Source organism: Hippocampus comes, unplaced genomic scaffold (genome assembly GCF_001891065.2).
Source record: "Hippocampus comes isolate QL1 unplaced genomic scaffold, H_comes_QL1_v1.1 scaffold83, whole genome shotgun sequence".
NCBI lineage: Eukaryota > Metazoa > Chordata > Actinopteri > Syngnathiformes > Syngnathidae > Hippocampus > Hippocampus comes.
In genome coordinates, this window is record NW_017805281.1 from 1 (window position 1) to 15,328 (window position 15,328).

General features: G+C 42.5%; 1 protein-coding gene across 5 annotated transcripts in view; it reads right to left on the reverse strand.

The window, feature by feature from the left end:
* Positions 1 to 996: 996 nt before the first annotated feature.
* The window catches only part of inppl1b (inositol polyphosphate phosphatase-like 1b), a 30,825-nt gene continuing 16,493 nt past the window's right edge, over positions 997 to 15,328 (reverse strand). For 3 of the 5 annotated variants that reach the window (XM_019871204.1, XM_019871200.1, XM_019871203.1), the window contains exons 3-27: positions 14,724 to 14,862; positions 14,405 to 14,525; positions 13,547 to 13,687; positions 12,953 to 13,040; positions 12,786 to 12,863; positions 12,547 to 12,687; positions 10,659 to 10,773; positions 10,478 to 10,578; positions 10,126 to 10,228; positions 9,839 to 10,035; positions 9,457 to 9,574; positions 9,276 to 9,372; positions 8,922 to 9,060; positions 8,678 to 8,777; positions 8,261 to 8,349; positions 7,844 to 7,925; positions 7,643 to 7,732; positions 7,441 to 7,554; positions 7,080 to 7,168; positions 6,905 to 6,992; positions 6,156 to 6,308; positions 5,664 to 5,745; positions 3,967 to 4,750; positions 3,263 to 3,378; positions 997 to 2,386 (exon numbers count right to left, since the gene is read on the reverse strand). In XM_019871204.1, the coding sequence (XP_019726763.1) occupies positions 2,293 to 2,386; positions 3,263 to 3,378; positions 3,967 to 4,750; positions 5,664 to 5,745; positions 6,156 to 6,308; positions 6,905 to 6,992; positions 7,080 to 7,168; positions 7,441 to 7,554; positions 7,643 to 7,732; positions 7,844 to 7,925; positions 8,261 to 8,349; positions 8,678 to 8,777; positions 8,922 to 9,060; positions 9,276 to 9,372; positions 9,457 to 9,574; positions 9,839 to 10,035; positions 10,126 to 10,228; positions 10,478 to 10,578; positions 10,659 to 10,773; positions 12,547 to 12,687; positions 12,786 to 12,863; positions 12,953 to 13,040; positions 13,547 to 13,687; positions 14,405 to 14,525; positions 14,724 to 14,811 (3,408 nt within the window). In that variant the 5' untranslated portion in view covers positions 14,812 to 14,862 and the 3' untranslated portion in view covers positions 997 to 2,292. Of the gene's footprint in view, positions 2,657 to 3,262; positions 3,379 to 3,966; positions 4,751 to 5,663; positions 5,746 to 5,884; positions 6,088 to 6,155; positions 6,309 to 6,904; positions 6,993 to 7,079; positions 7,169 to 7,440; positions 7,555 to 7,642; positions 7,733 to 7,843; positions 7,926 to 8,260; positions 8,350 to 8,677; positions 8,778 to 8,921; positions 9,061 to 9,275; positions 9,373 to 9,456; positions 9,575 to 9,838; positions 10,036 to 10,125; positions 10,229 to 10,477; positions 10,579 to 10,658; positions 10,774 to 12,546; positions 12,688 to 12,785; positions 12,864 to 12,952; positions 13,041 to 13,546; positions 13,688 to 14,404; positions 14,526 to 14,723; positions 14,863 to 15,328 lie in introns of those variants that run through there. The other 2 variants (XM_019871202.1, XM_019871205.1) reach the window with 2 other exon arrangements.

Sequence of the window (15,328 nt, forward strand, 5' to 3'; positions counted from 1 at the left end):
TGTACACTGTAAACTACAACCGCAAATATATTATGTAATAGTTGCTGGAGAGGCGTTCAAGTGCAATCAGACATATTGGAACTACGCAAGAAAAGATCTTTTTGGGATCATGTCCAGAGGTCATTTACTTGAAAAGGAACGTGAATGCAACAGCGTAAACACAGCTTACATTGTTGTGGTCTTCGTCTTTCAAGAACGTCCAGAAATCTTCCCAAAGGGGTTGAGTAATTCATTTGCACAGCTGCACCATTTCCGTCTTTCAAGTCTATTGTAAAGTATTATCCTTAGCGGGCCAGTTCATTTGGTTTCACCTGCTTTGTTCCCATCACGAGTCATGAGCCAGTAACGTATGATCGTAAAGACATAAATGTTTCACGACTCCTCTTAATAAGTTACCACAAACTGACTTCAAGTGTCTCATTGACCTACCTGAGATGACGACAAGCATAAAGGTCAACCAAAATTGAGCTCTATTATCTATGTAAAGACAGATTGGAGGCTGTAGGATGTGCGAGTGTACCTACTCAAGTGTCTGTTCAGTGTATACAGTGATGCACTGGTTCACAAAAACAGAGATGTGAGGAAATATTTTTTTTGTAATGTGTTTTTCCACTTCAGTGTATGTGCTGCCAAATAAAATAAAATCCCGTCCAGGTGATGACTTCATGGACAAAGCAGCTGGATGTCAGTAAACAGACAAGATTTGTTTGGATGTGCCTTAATCAGTAACTACAGCAGCAAAATGCACACAGTCACTGTCACACCGGGAATATGTTGAGAGTTAATGTGGGGAAACGGTAGTGTCGTCTTATTTTGCAGCCAGACAAAAAAATAACACACAAAAAAAATATATATATACAATCGAGACAAGAAAATTGAAGAAAATTGAGTTGCCTGGTGCTGTGCGATTGTGTGTTTTGCTCACTCAAATGGAAGAAACATTATCTTCTGTCCTTACTGGCCAACTGTAAAGACAGACAAATGGAATTGCTTGCAGAAGGTCATCAAATGCACTTTACTTGTGGACAGACAGCGGACACAAGTGCTGATTAAGTGACATGATAGAAAAAGTACGAGACGGTAAACGGAGCTGAAATCGACTTGACTACGTATGTATTGTATGGATTGGATACCACTATAGAGCTTTATTTGTGGGCTTTTTTACAAGGTTGGACCCAGGCTCAACAGAAGCAGAAAGTAGATTCGGTGAGGGGAGAGTGGATGAAAAGTAAACACTTGCCTTCAGGTTATGCAGACAAAATGAATCAGACGGAATTCCATCCATCCATTTTCAAATCTGCTTATCCTCACAAGTGTTGCGGGGCGTGCTGGAGCCCATCCCAGCTGACTTTGTGCCAAAGCATTAAAAAAAAAAACAGTTTTGACACCATCTCGCAGTATCTTGGTGACAAGGAACTATGTTGAAATGAGTCGAGGAGCTTCATTTAGACATAAGTAGTGCTTTGCTGCCAACTTGTGGCACATATAGTCAATGGTTGATGGGTGAGATTTACCCAAAAACTTTCACCAGGTCATCCTTAAAGTAACATTTTGGCTTTGTTCTTTGTCACTGTCAACACAAAAAAAAAATTATATTGTGGTGGTAAGTTCCCTTCTGAGTTGCATCAATGCTGTTATCATTTTCCTCTGGCTTGTTATCAATGGCAACCTTTTATTAGGATTCACACACACTGCAAAAGCTAAAAGTCAAAACGCTGTGGAAAGATACAGAGTGGGAGACAGGAGAGATGAGACAATTGTTTTTAAGTGCCACCTGTTTTCGATAAAATTCCGAATTCCTCTTTGATTCTTGCACCATATTTTTGGTTATATTTTGAGGGTTTTTTTGTTTTTTTTTTCCCGACCGAATCAACTAAGATACAAGTGGCCTATTTTTGATGACAAAGTGGGAGAAACAAAATCCGACCCACTTCTGATGCCGTCCAGAAAAAAAAAGCACAAAATGGTCGTCAGCCAGGAACACAAGTAGAGCAATGCAAGAAAAATGTATGGGAAGCAGATGTCTTTTCCTTGGCTTGTTGCTTCGATATAGAACAGCGGTTCCCGAAAAGAAAATTATCCTGAGATTCCGCACGAAAATCAAGATGTTACTTAGTGTACCTCAAAACGTTCACTGAATGGCAGCATTAACATTAAGTCAAGACAAAAATCCCTGAAAAGTTGAAGCTGGCTCCACAATTGCCACGAGTGAAGTGCCGAAATGAAACCATTCTTTTGGCAAAAAACATGTTTTCTTCCTGTCCATGTTTTTTTTTTTTAATTGAGCGTATGTTAGTTCCAGTTCCTGGGCAGGTTGTCCAAGATCCTGCGTCGGTGGGAAGAGTTGGTAACTCCTGCAGCACGCAGATCGTCTTCTGTGATGCCGCTGTGGAATGGACAAATGCTACTGTGGCACTTTGGAAACGATAATCTTCTTCAGTGTGAGTTTTTTTTTTTTTTTTTTGGTGTACGTGCAACCTTTTTTTTTTCTTAAATGACAGTCAAAAATGGCGTGTGTGATCGGAAAGCGATACGTAATTTGGTGAGCGTAAAAGGTTTTCTGGTGGGAGGTCAACATTTTGGGCCTACGGAGTGGCCTCGTGCTGCACTGTCCTGGACTATCATTCCAGAAGGGACAAAAAGACCACGCAACAGCCTGTAAAAAAAAAAAACTAACGTGCTCAAACTTGAACTAAGCTTCTTGACATTGAAGTAAAGGTCGATATAGAGTCAGCCTGGGGCCCTTTAAAAAATGTGATTGTCACCGTGTCAGTCCAGTTAACTAAAGCAAATACGGATGTTGAGTGCAAAGTGGCGGCTGTGCGAACGGTTGTTGAGACCGAGCAAGTTTGTATGAATTGATTGATGAATTGTTCAACTAAACTGCTTGAAATTCAGTTGGGACTCATTTTGACTTGCTCGGAACTCAAAGTTCAAGCCTTGACATGGATAAGTTGCACATGTGTAACTTCAATCCCACCTCCTAATATCAATATCTGATGATCTATGAACTGTATCGCATGCGGCTCTTTAGCGCCGCCCTAGTGGCTCCCCGAAGCTATTTCAAAAATGTTTTCAAATGGAAAAAGATGGGGGAGGTGTTTAATATGTTTTTTTTTTTTTTTTTGCGGTTCCAGACATATTTGTTTTTTTTGTCCAATATGGCTCCTTTAACATTTTGGGTTGCCGACACCTGGCTTAGTGGTAACTGGTAAACGTGGCTATCGCGTAACAGTAGCATTGGATGAGAAAAAGCGTTTACCTGAAGTAATCCAGATCATCCCAGCCATTAAGGCTGAGTCCCAGGGTGTATTTCTGAAGGCCCAGGGCACTGAGGAGCTCGCAGACGGTCTCTGGAGCACCTTGAAGCACAGATACCTGCATTGATGAGAAACAGAAACTGTGTTGTTCCTTTTTTCTTTTTTTTCTTAAAGAAGTTATACAAACTGCTCGGGTCAAACTGGACCCGGTTTGACATTTGTCAGCAATAAAAACAGCCGAAATGTAATTTTTTCATGCGGATATTTCACAACCTTTCATAAAGAGCTTCAAAGTTTGAGAGGGGAACGGAAAAGTGGTTCTTTTTGACAACCCGTTCCAATGAATTTGATTCTTCTGAATCGTTTGTTCCTTAGCCCTACAAATTGTACTTATCGATTCCTCATGTCACAAATGAGTGATGACGTAACATGCAAATGGTGTTTTTTGGTTCTGAACTTTGTATCGGCAGACACGTAAAAATCAAGTAACACCAAAAATGTAATCCAACAACCCCCAATGAAACCCAAAAAGAATGATCAATCATACATACTAAATATTAAAACTACTAATATTGCCCTCCTCCCAAAAAAAAAAAAAAAGTATTGAAGGATTAATCACCTATGTATGAGTGTCAAACAGGTGACTGGCAGATTTTAAAAATATATATTTTTGGCCCAAGTCAAAATAAAAGAAATACAGTGGTACCTCATTCTCCCAACTTTGGCGCCTCTCCATGTGCAACGCAGGACCATTCCTGTAGGCTGGCCTCTGGCCCGGATAGGACAGAGTACCTTGCTTTGAGTGGAAAAAGTCAACCTCACTGAGTGTTTTGGCAATCTGCAGAGCCGTGAGGGAGTTGTCTCCCGTCCGCCCGGGGGGCTGCAGCTGCTGCTGTTCCGCCACCCAAGGAGCAGGCCGGCAGTGTCCCAAAGGAACGGGAACAGGGGTGAATTGGAAAACGGGCGGGGCTTTGGTTTTCCTGATGGGATCGGTCCTTTCCGGGAGGTCCCTCCTGGCTTTTTGCCGCGTGATCGCGGACTGATTCATGTACAGATTCCTGAGGTTCTTCTCTGGTAATACGGACTCATGGCAAATGTTTTTGGCGTGGTATTTAGGCTTTGACAAGTGGTCCTTACACTGGGAGATGCTTTTACTGGAGGGCGGAGATATGGGAGAAGGCTTTTTGGCGGGGAAAAGCTCATAAGAGGAGTTGGGTTGAGGCGTTTGAAGTTGAGTGGATGCAGCGTACTGGGGAAGCACGGCGGGAATTTCAATCTCGGTAAAGTCCGATCGTCGACAAGGTCTCGTGCTGTCGATGTGCCTCCCTGAGATTTTGGGAAGCTGCAGAGCCTCGTTCCCGGCCCAGATCACCTGCGGGTCACTTCGTTGTGGAAGAGCCTCCCCGCGGACCACCGACACGCCCTCGAAGATGAAGTAGGCCGGGTTGGTGTAGCTGCTTGGCGTTGGCTTGGGAGTCGCTGCCAAGGACCTGCAAAACGTGAGTACTCAAGTCAACTTGCTTTCTTTTCAGTGGAAGTTATTACTTCCTTCCTAACATGGGTTTGGATTCCTTTGGAGGTTTTTGGACAGGAAAAAACAAAGAAAAAATAAATCTGGCAAGCTTAGCACCTATTGTTCACTCATGTCCGACCATTCAATTTAAAAGGGTGGTGCAATGACGCTTTCATTATTGTTAAGTTTTATTTAATTTTGACTCATTTTTTTTCTTTTTTATTCAGTTAATTTCAATAAGTCCTTAAAACGGGATTGTTTGTTTTGATTAGGGTTTTGTTTTGGTTAGGTTGTATTAATTTTTTTTACATATATATTTTCAGTACATATACAATTTGCTGAATGCAAGATTTTTAAAAAAATTACATTAAGTATTGTGTAATACATAATTTTATAAACCTCACGAAACTACAGGATACTTCTTGTTGCTTAACTCATTCAGTACCAGCCAATTCTAGACCAAGTCTGAAAAGACGTTTAAAAACGTCTCTGGGAGTGAATGAGTTCATGACTTTGTACTGTATCATGTCTTTGTCCTAAAATTAGACTTTGCTATAATGGCTTGTTTGCTCTTGGTCGAGTGGCTCCAACTAATGGAGACGAGTTCCTTGTGTGTTTCAACATACTTTGCCATTAAAGATCATTCAGATTATGAATATGGATGGTTTAAGAGCATTTTTGTCTTGTCTCACCTGATTTAAGTGATTTCAATGAAGATTTGTGGTGTGGCATGGGTCCAAAAGAAAACGATTACGTTTTGATGCAGATCCAAATACAGTAGTAGAAAAGTTGTTCAGGTCGTTGCTCGACGTTGTATAAATAGCAAAGGACTGATGCTCTTTCCTGCAAAAACTTACCGCTGGACACAGAATGACAACATAAATCCTCACCTATTTATTTGGATTCGTGTGGACGCAGGAGACATGTGTCCCCTGCCGGGACCTTTCTCATCTTTCTCAAAACGAAACCACTCTGAAAAAGCCAAATGCCATCAAGTGACAAAATCAGTCATTGTGTTTCAAAATCCGCTTCCACATTGTGTGTGCAAGACACTTTCGGTTTGAGAACGTATAGCATGACAGCATAGTAGAGTTGAGAGAAGTGCGCTGACCTGGAGGCATCGGGCCCACGTGTCCCATTTCACAGTTTCAGGATGCATCTGGTCAGGGTCAGTCAATCGGGAGCCAAAAGAGGAAGCGGAAGTGCAAAGCCAAGCCAGCGGGGGAGGGAGGGGGTCATTGAGGAACCAAATAGAGGAAGCAATGTGAGACTGACAGGAGAGACCGGAAAACGCGGTGCCAGTGGAGGTGAAAGCTGAGAGGGAAGAGAGAGTGCAAGGAGGGCAGAGGGTGCAGGGAGGGGAAATGTTCCGTCGGACCTACCGTAGGTCTTCTCACGGGTTCCTCGTAGGTCCTTGGGCACGTGAAGGCGTACGCGTCCTCTGATGGAGCCGATTTCCTCACCGCGGTGGCTCAGGAATGTCTCAAATTGCTCGGATGCACCGACAAGGGAGCGAAGAGCCACACAGCATTCGCCTGCAGGAACAAAATGTCAGCTCACACGGGCTAATTTTAAGGTACAATAACACCTATAGATCATCATAGTAACGGATTATTCAGGAAATTGATCAATTCTTTGGAATTGTTTGTTGATTAATCATGTTTGAAGCAATTGAAGTAAAATGCTATGGCACATTTTTTTCACTCCTCCTAGCATTTCCGCTTTTTTCACCATGATATGGGCACACTCAGCCAGGGCACTCAGGGTTAACAACAAGGCACTCCAAAAGGTGCCACACCAGCCCAAAGTCCAAGTACACACACGGCTGTCAAGTCGGCGCTTCCACCTTTCTAAGCGTGACATGCATGCACTTGCGGCTGACAATGAGGCACTCGATAGTGACCCTGCCAGTAGACTCTCTGAAGGCAAGATACACGTTGCACTTGTGAGATAAATTGAGATCAGATTGTCAAGATGTCATATAGATATTTTTGTTCGGTGGGGTGCCATTGGACTCTTCTTATGTAATACATATTGGCTCAATAAAGGTTGCAAAACATTCTATTTTAGTATCACATTCTTCCAGCAACACAAAACGGCTTGCACGTTATGAAGAAAAACATAACTTTACCATACGATTCGAAACCATCACATGACTTGACAGACAACAGCAGGTGCTGATCCTGAAGGTAGTCCATGTCAGACCTGTGCGGAAGCAGCTAACACGAAGAGAGACGAGTCACGCGGTGGTTAACGGCGGCATTAACAGCCACAAACAGGCATGCTGGCGTCTGAGAGCCGCTGACCTTGGGCAGCTGTTTGAAGGACCAGGCCAGTTTGAGAAAGCCGGGGACGTCACAGCTTTGCGAGTCATTTTCACTTGAACGCCGTGTCTCTGGGAAGGGAAACTGCATGTTAATAAATAGCTGCCAGAGTGACGTCATGTCACCCGGGGACCAGCAAGCTCTGGCTTGAGGGTCCGCAAAAACATTTGCAACACATCATGCCATATCGTTCTTTTCAAATGCGTGCAGTGAACAGAGATGGGGACCGAGCCCCGCTGCAGAATACCAAAAAGGCTCAGTCCCTATCCCCGGTCAACATCAGGGGTTCCAAAATGTTTCAAAATCACTGTTTTATATCGCACATTTTTAAATCGCAACGTACCTTCGAGACAAGATGAAGAAAAGTCAATGAAGAACTTTTCTTTACTGGCCGTCTTCACGATGGCCTCGATGCCTTCCAGCTCAATCCAGGCCCTCTCCACGCCCGCACCTGGATCTGTTTGACATGAAAGGCAAAACTGTTGACATGATGAGGAGAGCTGCTGGAATTCCAACCATGTGTGAAAAGTCTTCCAACAGTATACCTGCTTTGCAGCTGAAATGAGACGTCACGCCCACTTGGAAAGTGGCAAAAACAGGTGAGTGGTCACTGGTGAAAATGTCGTCTGTGCACCCTGATAGGAGACAACAGATTTTTTTTTTTCCCGACCCACTTTTTGATCTCATAGATTTGTTATCACTCCACTAAAGTGATGTCGCCCATCTTCAAATCCTCTCATTCTTACCATAAGCCGTGCACATGACATGCGTGTCAGGGTAGGACTTCCACAAAATCCTGTCACACCATGACGGAACATTGACTCGCACCTACGGGAAAAAGAATTGGTGAGCAAGTCGAGAAAGGAAGTGCACGTGTCGGTTGCGTTTACTTAGCAGTATGGCAATGAAAGTTATTGTCAACTATGCCACGGATTTCTGTTTGAACTAATTTAAATGCTATTTTTAGAAGGCGTGGCAGCTGTCGTTCACTTTAGGTCCCCTCGCTGGGATTATGTTTCACATAAAATACTTGGAGAAGCGAGTTCGTGATATGCTTGCAATGTGTGTAAAGTAGTTTAACAAGTTTTTAGCGGGGACACTTTTAGTTGTCCCTAAGAATTCTTTAAGTGGAATATTTATTTAGCTGAACTCCGCTTGCTCACCCCTGAAGTCTTGTACTTTTGCCACAGGTAGCAGTCTCGAGAGCCTCTTTCGTACCGATAGGTGGGTGGAAATGCAATCTTCTCTTCCTCTTAAAAAAGAATGATAAATGTAGAAACAGAGGAAAGGAATATACAATGTAAAGATTTAATTCAGGTAACAATTCAATACAATGTGTGTGACAAAGTTTTGCCTCTTTTTTCCACCGGAATTACCCATCATACAATCTTCTATAGCATTTGTAAATTTGGTTAATCTGGACTAACAGGGATTTTTTTTCTTGCAGCATAATTTTGGGTAAAACAATCGGATTTTGTGCAAATCCAGTTCAATTTACAGCGTGCAATCATGAAGGAGGTGACATGTTGTGTTTGCTCAATTCCAAAGTACAGTTTTGGCTACATAAAAGTGCAACTCACTAAAATAAAGAAAGCCTTTCCTCTTGTGCCTCTCTCGGGTCAGCTGGTCCGCACACATGAGCTCCTCAAACTCCCTCTTAGATACATGCTTCAGAATGTCCTGCAGGTGAAAAAGTGTCACTGTCTGCAATTATGGTGCTTTACGGGACCGAGACATTATAGGCAAATCAGTCAGAGCTGAGCAGTTTAAAATACGCAGAATTTGTGTCGGCATGGTTGATGTATGCAGAGATATCAGCCGCACCTGTACGTCAAGGTCCAGTCTGTAGTTAAGATCTCCGCACCAGAAGAGGTGAGTGAATCGCAGGCTGATGTCGAAGGCGCCAAGGTGTTTGTCCCCTAGTGAAAGCAGCCTGAGGATGTCCACAAAGTTCTGGTTCCGCCTGAAAAATATGGCCAAGCTTAGATGGAAAGGTGAATACGAGTATGAGACTTTCAGCTGTGAAATTTTAGGATGAACCTGAAGTTCACTCTAGTCTAACCCTGAAAGGTGAACTTAATGTGATCTTCCCTAAACTTTGGAATTCATGCTCCAGTGTTAGCACACTTTTTTCACAATTTGTTTTTCACTCACGAAGGGTCAGATTCACGAACGTACCTCAGAACTTTATCACTTCCGGACGTCAGGTGGCAGTTGACGAACCCAAACGACGTTCCATTGAAGTGAAATGACACACCGACCGCTCCTTTGTTCCCTATCACAAATCAAAAACTTTCACTTTCGTATTCATTGTCTGCCATGTTGTGTAAATGTGAATTAGTGGCGCTAAGGAGTTTACCCAGAGTGTTACCCAGCCCAGTCTTCACACTGGCAGTGCTCACATGGCTGATGCGATTCTCGTGCTGCGGCTGGACGAACACAACCAGGCGCATGTTCCAGAGGGACTGCACTGCCACCTACAGGAAAAATTACCGCATTACAGCCAGTGCCAAGATTGGCTTGCAGCGGATTCAAACCGAAGTGTTGGTGGGTAATACATGATGAATATTTGTGTACAGTACAGGTATACTCAACTTTACGTGTGAATATTGCTATCAGTCTAAATTGTAGCATTAGCTTGCGTGATTATTGCACACTAAAATAAAAACAGCATGTGAATGCAAAGTATGGTAAATTGACTTTGGTATGTCAGGAAAAAAAAAGGGAAAAATATGACATACTTGTTTGAAGTCAATCTGTGTGTAGCTCCGGAGAGTCGCTTTAATATGTTCCGCCCATTCCTTCTCCCCCTGAGGGTTTTCCTGCGTGCCCAAGGCATAAATGTCATGAGGCAGTGACGCCGTAGATTCGTCGGGGGTGTGCCCCAAACCGCAGCAGGTGACCCACGACTGCAGGCTGCGAGGAGGAGGGAAACCGCCTGCGGACGCAAAACAGTACAATAAACAACCCAGATGACGACGCCTCTTAAATCGAGGCTGTATGTAGTGAGAAGAGGCCAGGGATTTACCCATATTCCAGGTGCCGACAAAAACAGAGATGACGTCAGGTTCACTCAGCTCGGAGTGCCTTGTTTTCATCAGCTGGATGAGTTGGCAGAAGGCATTGCCCTTCTGAAAGAGAAAATTGAATTGTGGGTTTTAAACGAAAATGAGTTCTCCCAAGAATAATGAAACTGAGAATTCAGCGATCTGCAATTTCACTAAAAACTGCAGGAATGGGGTTAGGGTTTCAAATATGGATTTGAAGACAGGATCAGGGTTTCAAGTTACGGTATGTAAGGCTGTAGGAAGATTTTCATGGTCTATGTTAGTAAGAGAAAATAAATAAAGTACTGTAATACATAGTCAAGTAATATTTACCCGTGTACTCTCAAATATCATCTCCCGTGGGGCATTATGGTGGCTGTCGATGACTACGCGTACTTTGGTGGGACTACTCTGGTACTTGACAACCTGGAGGACTGACGCACAAAAGGACAAAAGCCATTCGATGAGCGATCAAAGCACCCTCATTCCACATGAGCACACAATGACAGCTTACCTCTGTCATGCGAGACCCGCTCTATATCGAATGAGGAGGCCTTCCTGTCAAACAGGAGCACACCTGCATTCACATCCACAGAGACGGTCTGCCTGCCATAGCGCAGCATCTTTACCTGGAAACACAAACACATTTCTTGATGCAGTGAAACAGTTTGGTATGTTGTTAGTCAGTTTGTAGTCATTCAGTGAATGTGGTTTTTTTTTTCATCAGCTTTTGAGATTCCGTTTCGTTGGCCATTTAATGAATACAGTCCTTTATGTAACGTGGGTTCATGGCTATGTTACATGCTGCATGCATGACCTGGGTTGTTTAGGCGGGTATGATCCTCTTCATTTTATGTGCTTTGCTGACATCTTGTGGGATCTATACACAACTCCAAACTCCTTTTAGGGAGGGGTAATGGGCAACAATGTTTCACAATTTTCACGAGTCACAGTTGGCCCGGTCCCTATTCTACTGGATTGGGTTCACGACAAAAATTATATCAATTCTTTGGCAAGCCATAACCGATTTATGTATTTAATTTTGATTTGGGTGTTTATGGACATCGATGCAAGTCTAATGAGTTGAATTAAAGACAATAACAGTAAATTTATTTAATGGCAAAACTAAATACCGACAAACATTTCTTCATCGAGCTACCATATTTTTATTCATTTAGTGAATAGTGTTAGGAGTGTTTGCAAATATCTGTACTTTTATACTTTATGTTTTAGTATCTGCGGTAGCACAAAAACAAATTGATTTTTCTACAAAAGCTAATTTTACATTTGCCATTATTTAAGCTTATTTACAATTGAAACCGAAAACATAATGGGCATCCAAAGGGAATGCTGTATGATATCAGTATTTCTTTGCCATACTTGTTTAATAATGTTTATAACAGTCTTAAATAGAGACCAACAAATGCCAGATCTGCTTCTTCTGCTTATTTGCACAAGCATCTTTTTTGCTGCCAATCAAGCTGTCAACGCTGCAGCTTCATGCAGCCTCCTCACACTTGAAAATGACGCTGAGCGACACAGTTAAGCTGCTGAGCACACAACAGCCCTTGTGTTGGGAATTGCTGTGGCTCGGGAAAGCTGTTTGAGTATTTATTTGATATCCAGCTTAAGGGCTACACACACTCGTGCCTTTTTTCTCCTCACGAGTAACAAAATTCAGCACATGAATATCGAATGACTGTGCATTATTAATAGTGATTTTAGTACTAGTGGCACTTCTGGCTTACTAGTACACAATTAAACCTTATGAGTAAACTACTGTGCGGCACAAGGAACGGAACTTGGTCCAACTAGGAGGCATTTACTAGTAGCCTTCTAAAAGGGTTTTTACAGAAAACCATTTGAGCATTTATTTTATATCTTTGGTATCCATCTTAAGGGTGATGTATCTAGTTTATAATGTCACTAGTAATATTGGTCACAGACAGTTGTCATCGGGCACACGGTTTTGCCTCACTCGTAACATACATTTGTCCTACTAGTAAGCACAGGTTCTCCTATTGGTGAGGTCAAAGAGTGTACCTGTACTTGGACTTAAGATGGAAATCAGTTCAGTGCTCAAAGGACCTTTTGGCCATTTATTCCATTTCATTGATAAGGAGGCGACGAGTGTGTGACACATGCCTTCCTAACGGTGTTAGTAGAGTAGCGAAGCTTACTAGTAAGGTTTAACTGCATTCTAGTAGGCTAAAAGTGGCACTAGTAGAGGATTTAAACCTTAAGTAAGACACATTAAGAAAGACACAGTCATTCTACTACTCGGCTGAATTGTCCAGCTGGACTGGTGAGGACAAGAGCTTACCAGTACATGGACCCTAACCAGGATATCAAGAATATTGAGTATTCATCATGTACATAAACAAAATGCTTGTGCAGGTTACCTGAAAGGAGTGGACTGGCAGTTGACGACATCCGTGGCTCTTGGTCGAAGTCGGAACGGAGGGCGTTGGTTCCGCAGGAGGCGGATTTGGCTGCACAGCCAGATTGTGATTGGTGACTGCATCTTGGAGAGCCTTGAGTACCTTCGCACAACCACAAAAAGTCCGTGGTTTGATTCAACGTCGTTAGCAATTATGTTATTTTTGTTGTCCGTCAGTGGTAACACATCAAAAGAGGAAACCTTTTTCTCCAAAGACGAAAGGAGGCTGACCAATGCAGAAATCTTACACAGTAAGGCGTCCATTTCCATCTCGGGACCCTTGTTAGATGCAGACATCACAGTTAGTCAGACAGAAAAGTCCCAAAATGGCAAAAAGTCAGACTCTGGGATGGGTTATTATACTGTACCTGGGAATTTGTGTATGATAAAGAGCAGCTTGGATGGTCAAAAACCTTGGCCAGGGTTTCCAGACTCGAAAGAGTTAGGTCAATCTCACTGCGGATCAGACCCATGTTATTACCAGTATTACTACGACAATAATAATAACGCGGTGCATCTTCACTTTTTCACATTTTACAAGTTACAACCTCACTGTAAAATGAAATAAATTATTTCTACACATAACACCCCAAAATGACAACATGATTTTTTTTTAATCGCACATGTATCAAAAATAAAAACTAAGATATCATGTGTGTAGAACTTTGAGTGGAAAAAAATGTGTTGAAACAATTTTGTAATGTAATAAAATGGCAAAAAAAAGTGAAGCTCTGTAAATACTTTCCAGATGAACCGTGTTGTTAAGTCAGCACCTGCATGTCAGTGCCAATGAAACTGAACATGATTGTCTTTGCAGGGGTACAAGATCTCGTACACCTCTTTGGTAAATGTGTCCTCGTATATATACAAAAAACAAAAGTTAACAGTAAAACCAGTGTGTGGCATTTCCAGTTAAAGTGTGTTTTCTTGCTGTCACGTATTTATATGCAACAAACGCTGACCTGTTAAGGCCCTGGCAGGCAACACCCAGAGTCCGCTTGAGGTGGGAGAGGCTGGTCGCCCCTTTATGCACGTCCTCAATGTCCAGGGGCAGCTGGCTGAAGAGATAGTCGTTGAGAAGTCTGATCACATCACTGGCAGTACTGGAAAACATGGCGAGAGATGTTACACAATGTGTGTGACATTATGCTCTTCTATGAGGCGCCGTATTGGCCAAAAATAACAATTACCTCTCACAGAGATTGCTTTTTTCCCCTCTATGCGGGTCTTTTTGTTTTTGTTTGTTTTAGCCAGAAGGGTCATGGTGAGAAAAAGAACGTTGTTTTTAATGTCCGTGGGAGAATTTTGATGCGCATGCGATTTTTTGGGGGTGTGAGTGAGAGTTTATTTTGGGTCGTGTGTGTCAGTGTTTTTTTTTTGTATGAGGAAGGAATTTTTTTGGGTGCAAAGAGAGATTTTGGTGTTGTGTGGGTGAATTTTTTTTGAGGTAGGGGTCATGAGTGAGATTTATTTTTGGTGTATGTGGGATGTTTTTTTGGTGTGCATGAGATGTTTTTCTTTTGTTGTTGTGGGAGGGTTTGGGGCTACCAGTGAGGTTTTTGGACATGCAGGAGATGTTTTTGGTGAGTGAGATGGTTTATTTTTTCCATGTGAGTGACTTTTTCTTGTTGCGCTTGGAGTTTTTTTTTTTTTTTTGTGTGTGATAGTTTTTTGCCAAGTATCAGAGTTTTTTTTTTTGTTTTTGCACGTATGAAAAACAAATGTTATTTTGAAACTATACTGCATCTCATACAATTCCATTTCATATTACACACACTAAAGTAAAGAAACAACATGGGGGAGGTGGGGACGGAGCATACCTGGATGTGTTGAGTTCCTGTAACTTATTCAGGAATAAAGTATGGGGGTCTGGTTTTGCCGGAGCTGTCGTGAAGGTGACCGTGTTGACAGGGACGACACTTGGAGGTGTTTTCTCATCATCTGCGCACACATACACATGAGAAATTGGAATCATTTACTGTCTGTACTACATTTAATTATTTGGACGCCTGTAATTTCTTTCAACATTACAATGGAACTATAACATTATGCGTGTCAACATTTCATTTTGTCGATTGGGTCTGTATTATACGATATTGATTGAAGCAGCGGCGGGACGTTTAAATCTCAAGTACCAACCTGAGCTCTCATCCCCGGTGTCGGCGTCACGGGGCACCGGGTAAAGCAAAGGGCTGACCAAGCCTTTATGCGGGTGTTGGTATCCCATAACGAGGTCCTCCAGTGTCCGGAAACAGTTGACCTGCACTCCTTGTGTGGTCTGCTGACAGACAAACTTGTCATGAATTATCTTTCGTTTTTTTTAAGTCACATTGTACTTATGTGCAGACACAATTAATTGTGATACTATCCATGCATCTATTTTCTATCGCTTGTCCTCATTAAGGTCGCAGGTGAGCTGGAGTCTAACCCAGCTGACTTTGGACCAGTCACCAGCCAATGCCAGGACATCTTACTACCGCTATATAGACAAAGAACCATTCACACTCACATTCATACCGAGCAGTTAAGAGTCTTCATTGAGCCTAAAGTGAATGTATATGGAATGTGAGAGAAACCCTGAAAAAAACACACTCAAGGAAAGGGGAAAACGTGTTGCGATTCAAACCTGGGACCTACTGACTGTGAAGCAAAAGTGCAAACCATTTGTACACTGTGTTGCTATAGAGCAGCTATTGTAAATGCAACTTTTAATTCTGGTAAATGTGGAATTGCAACACTAAGTC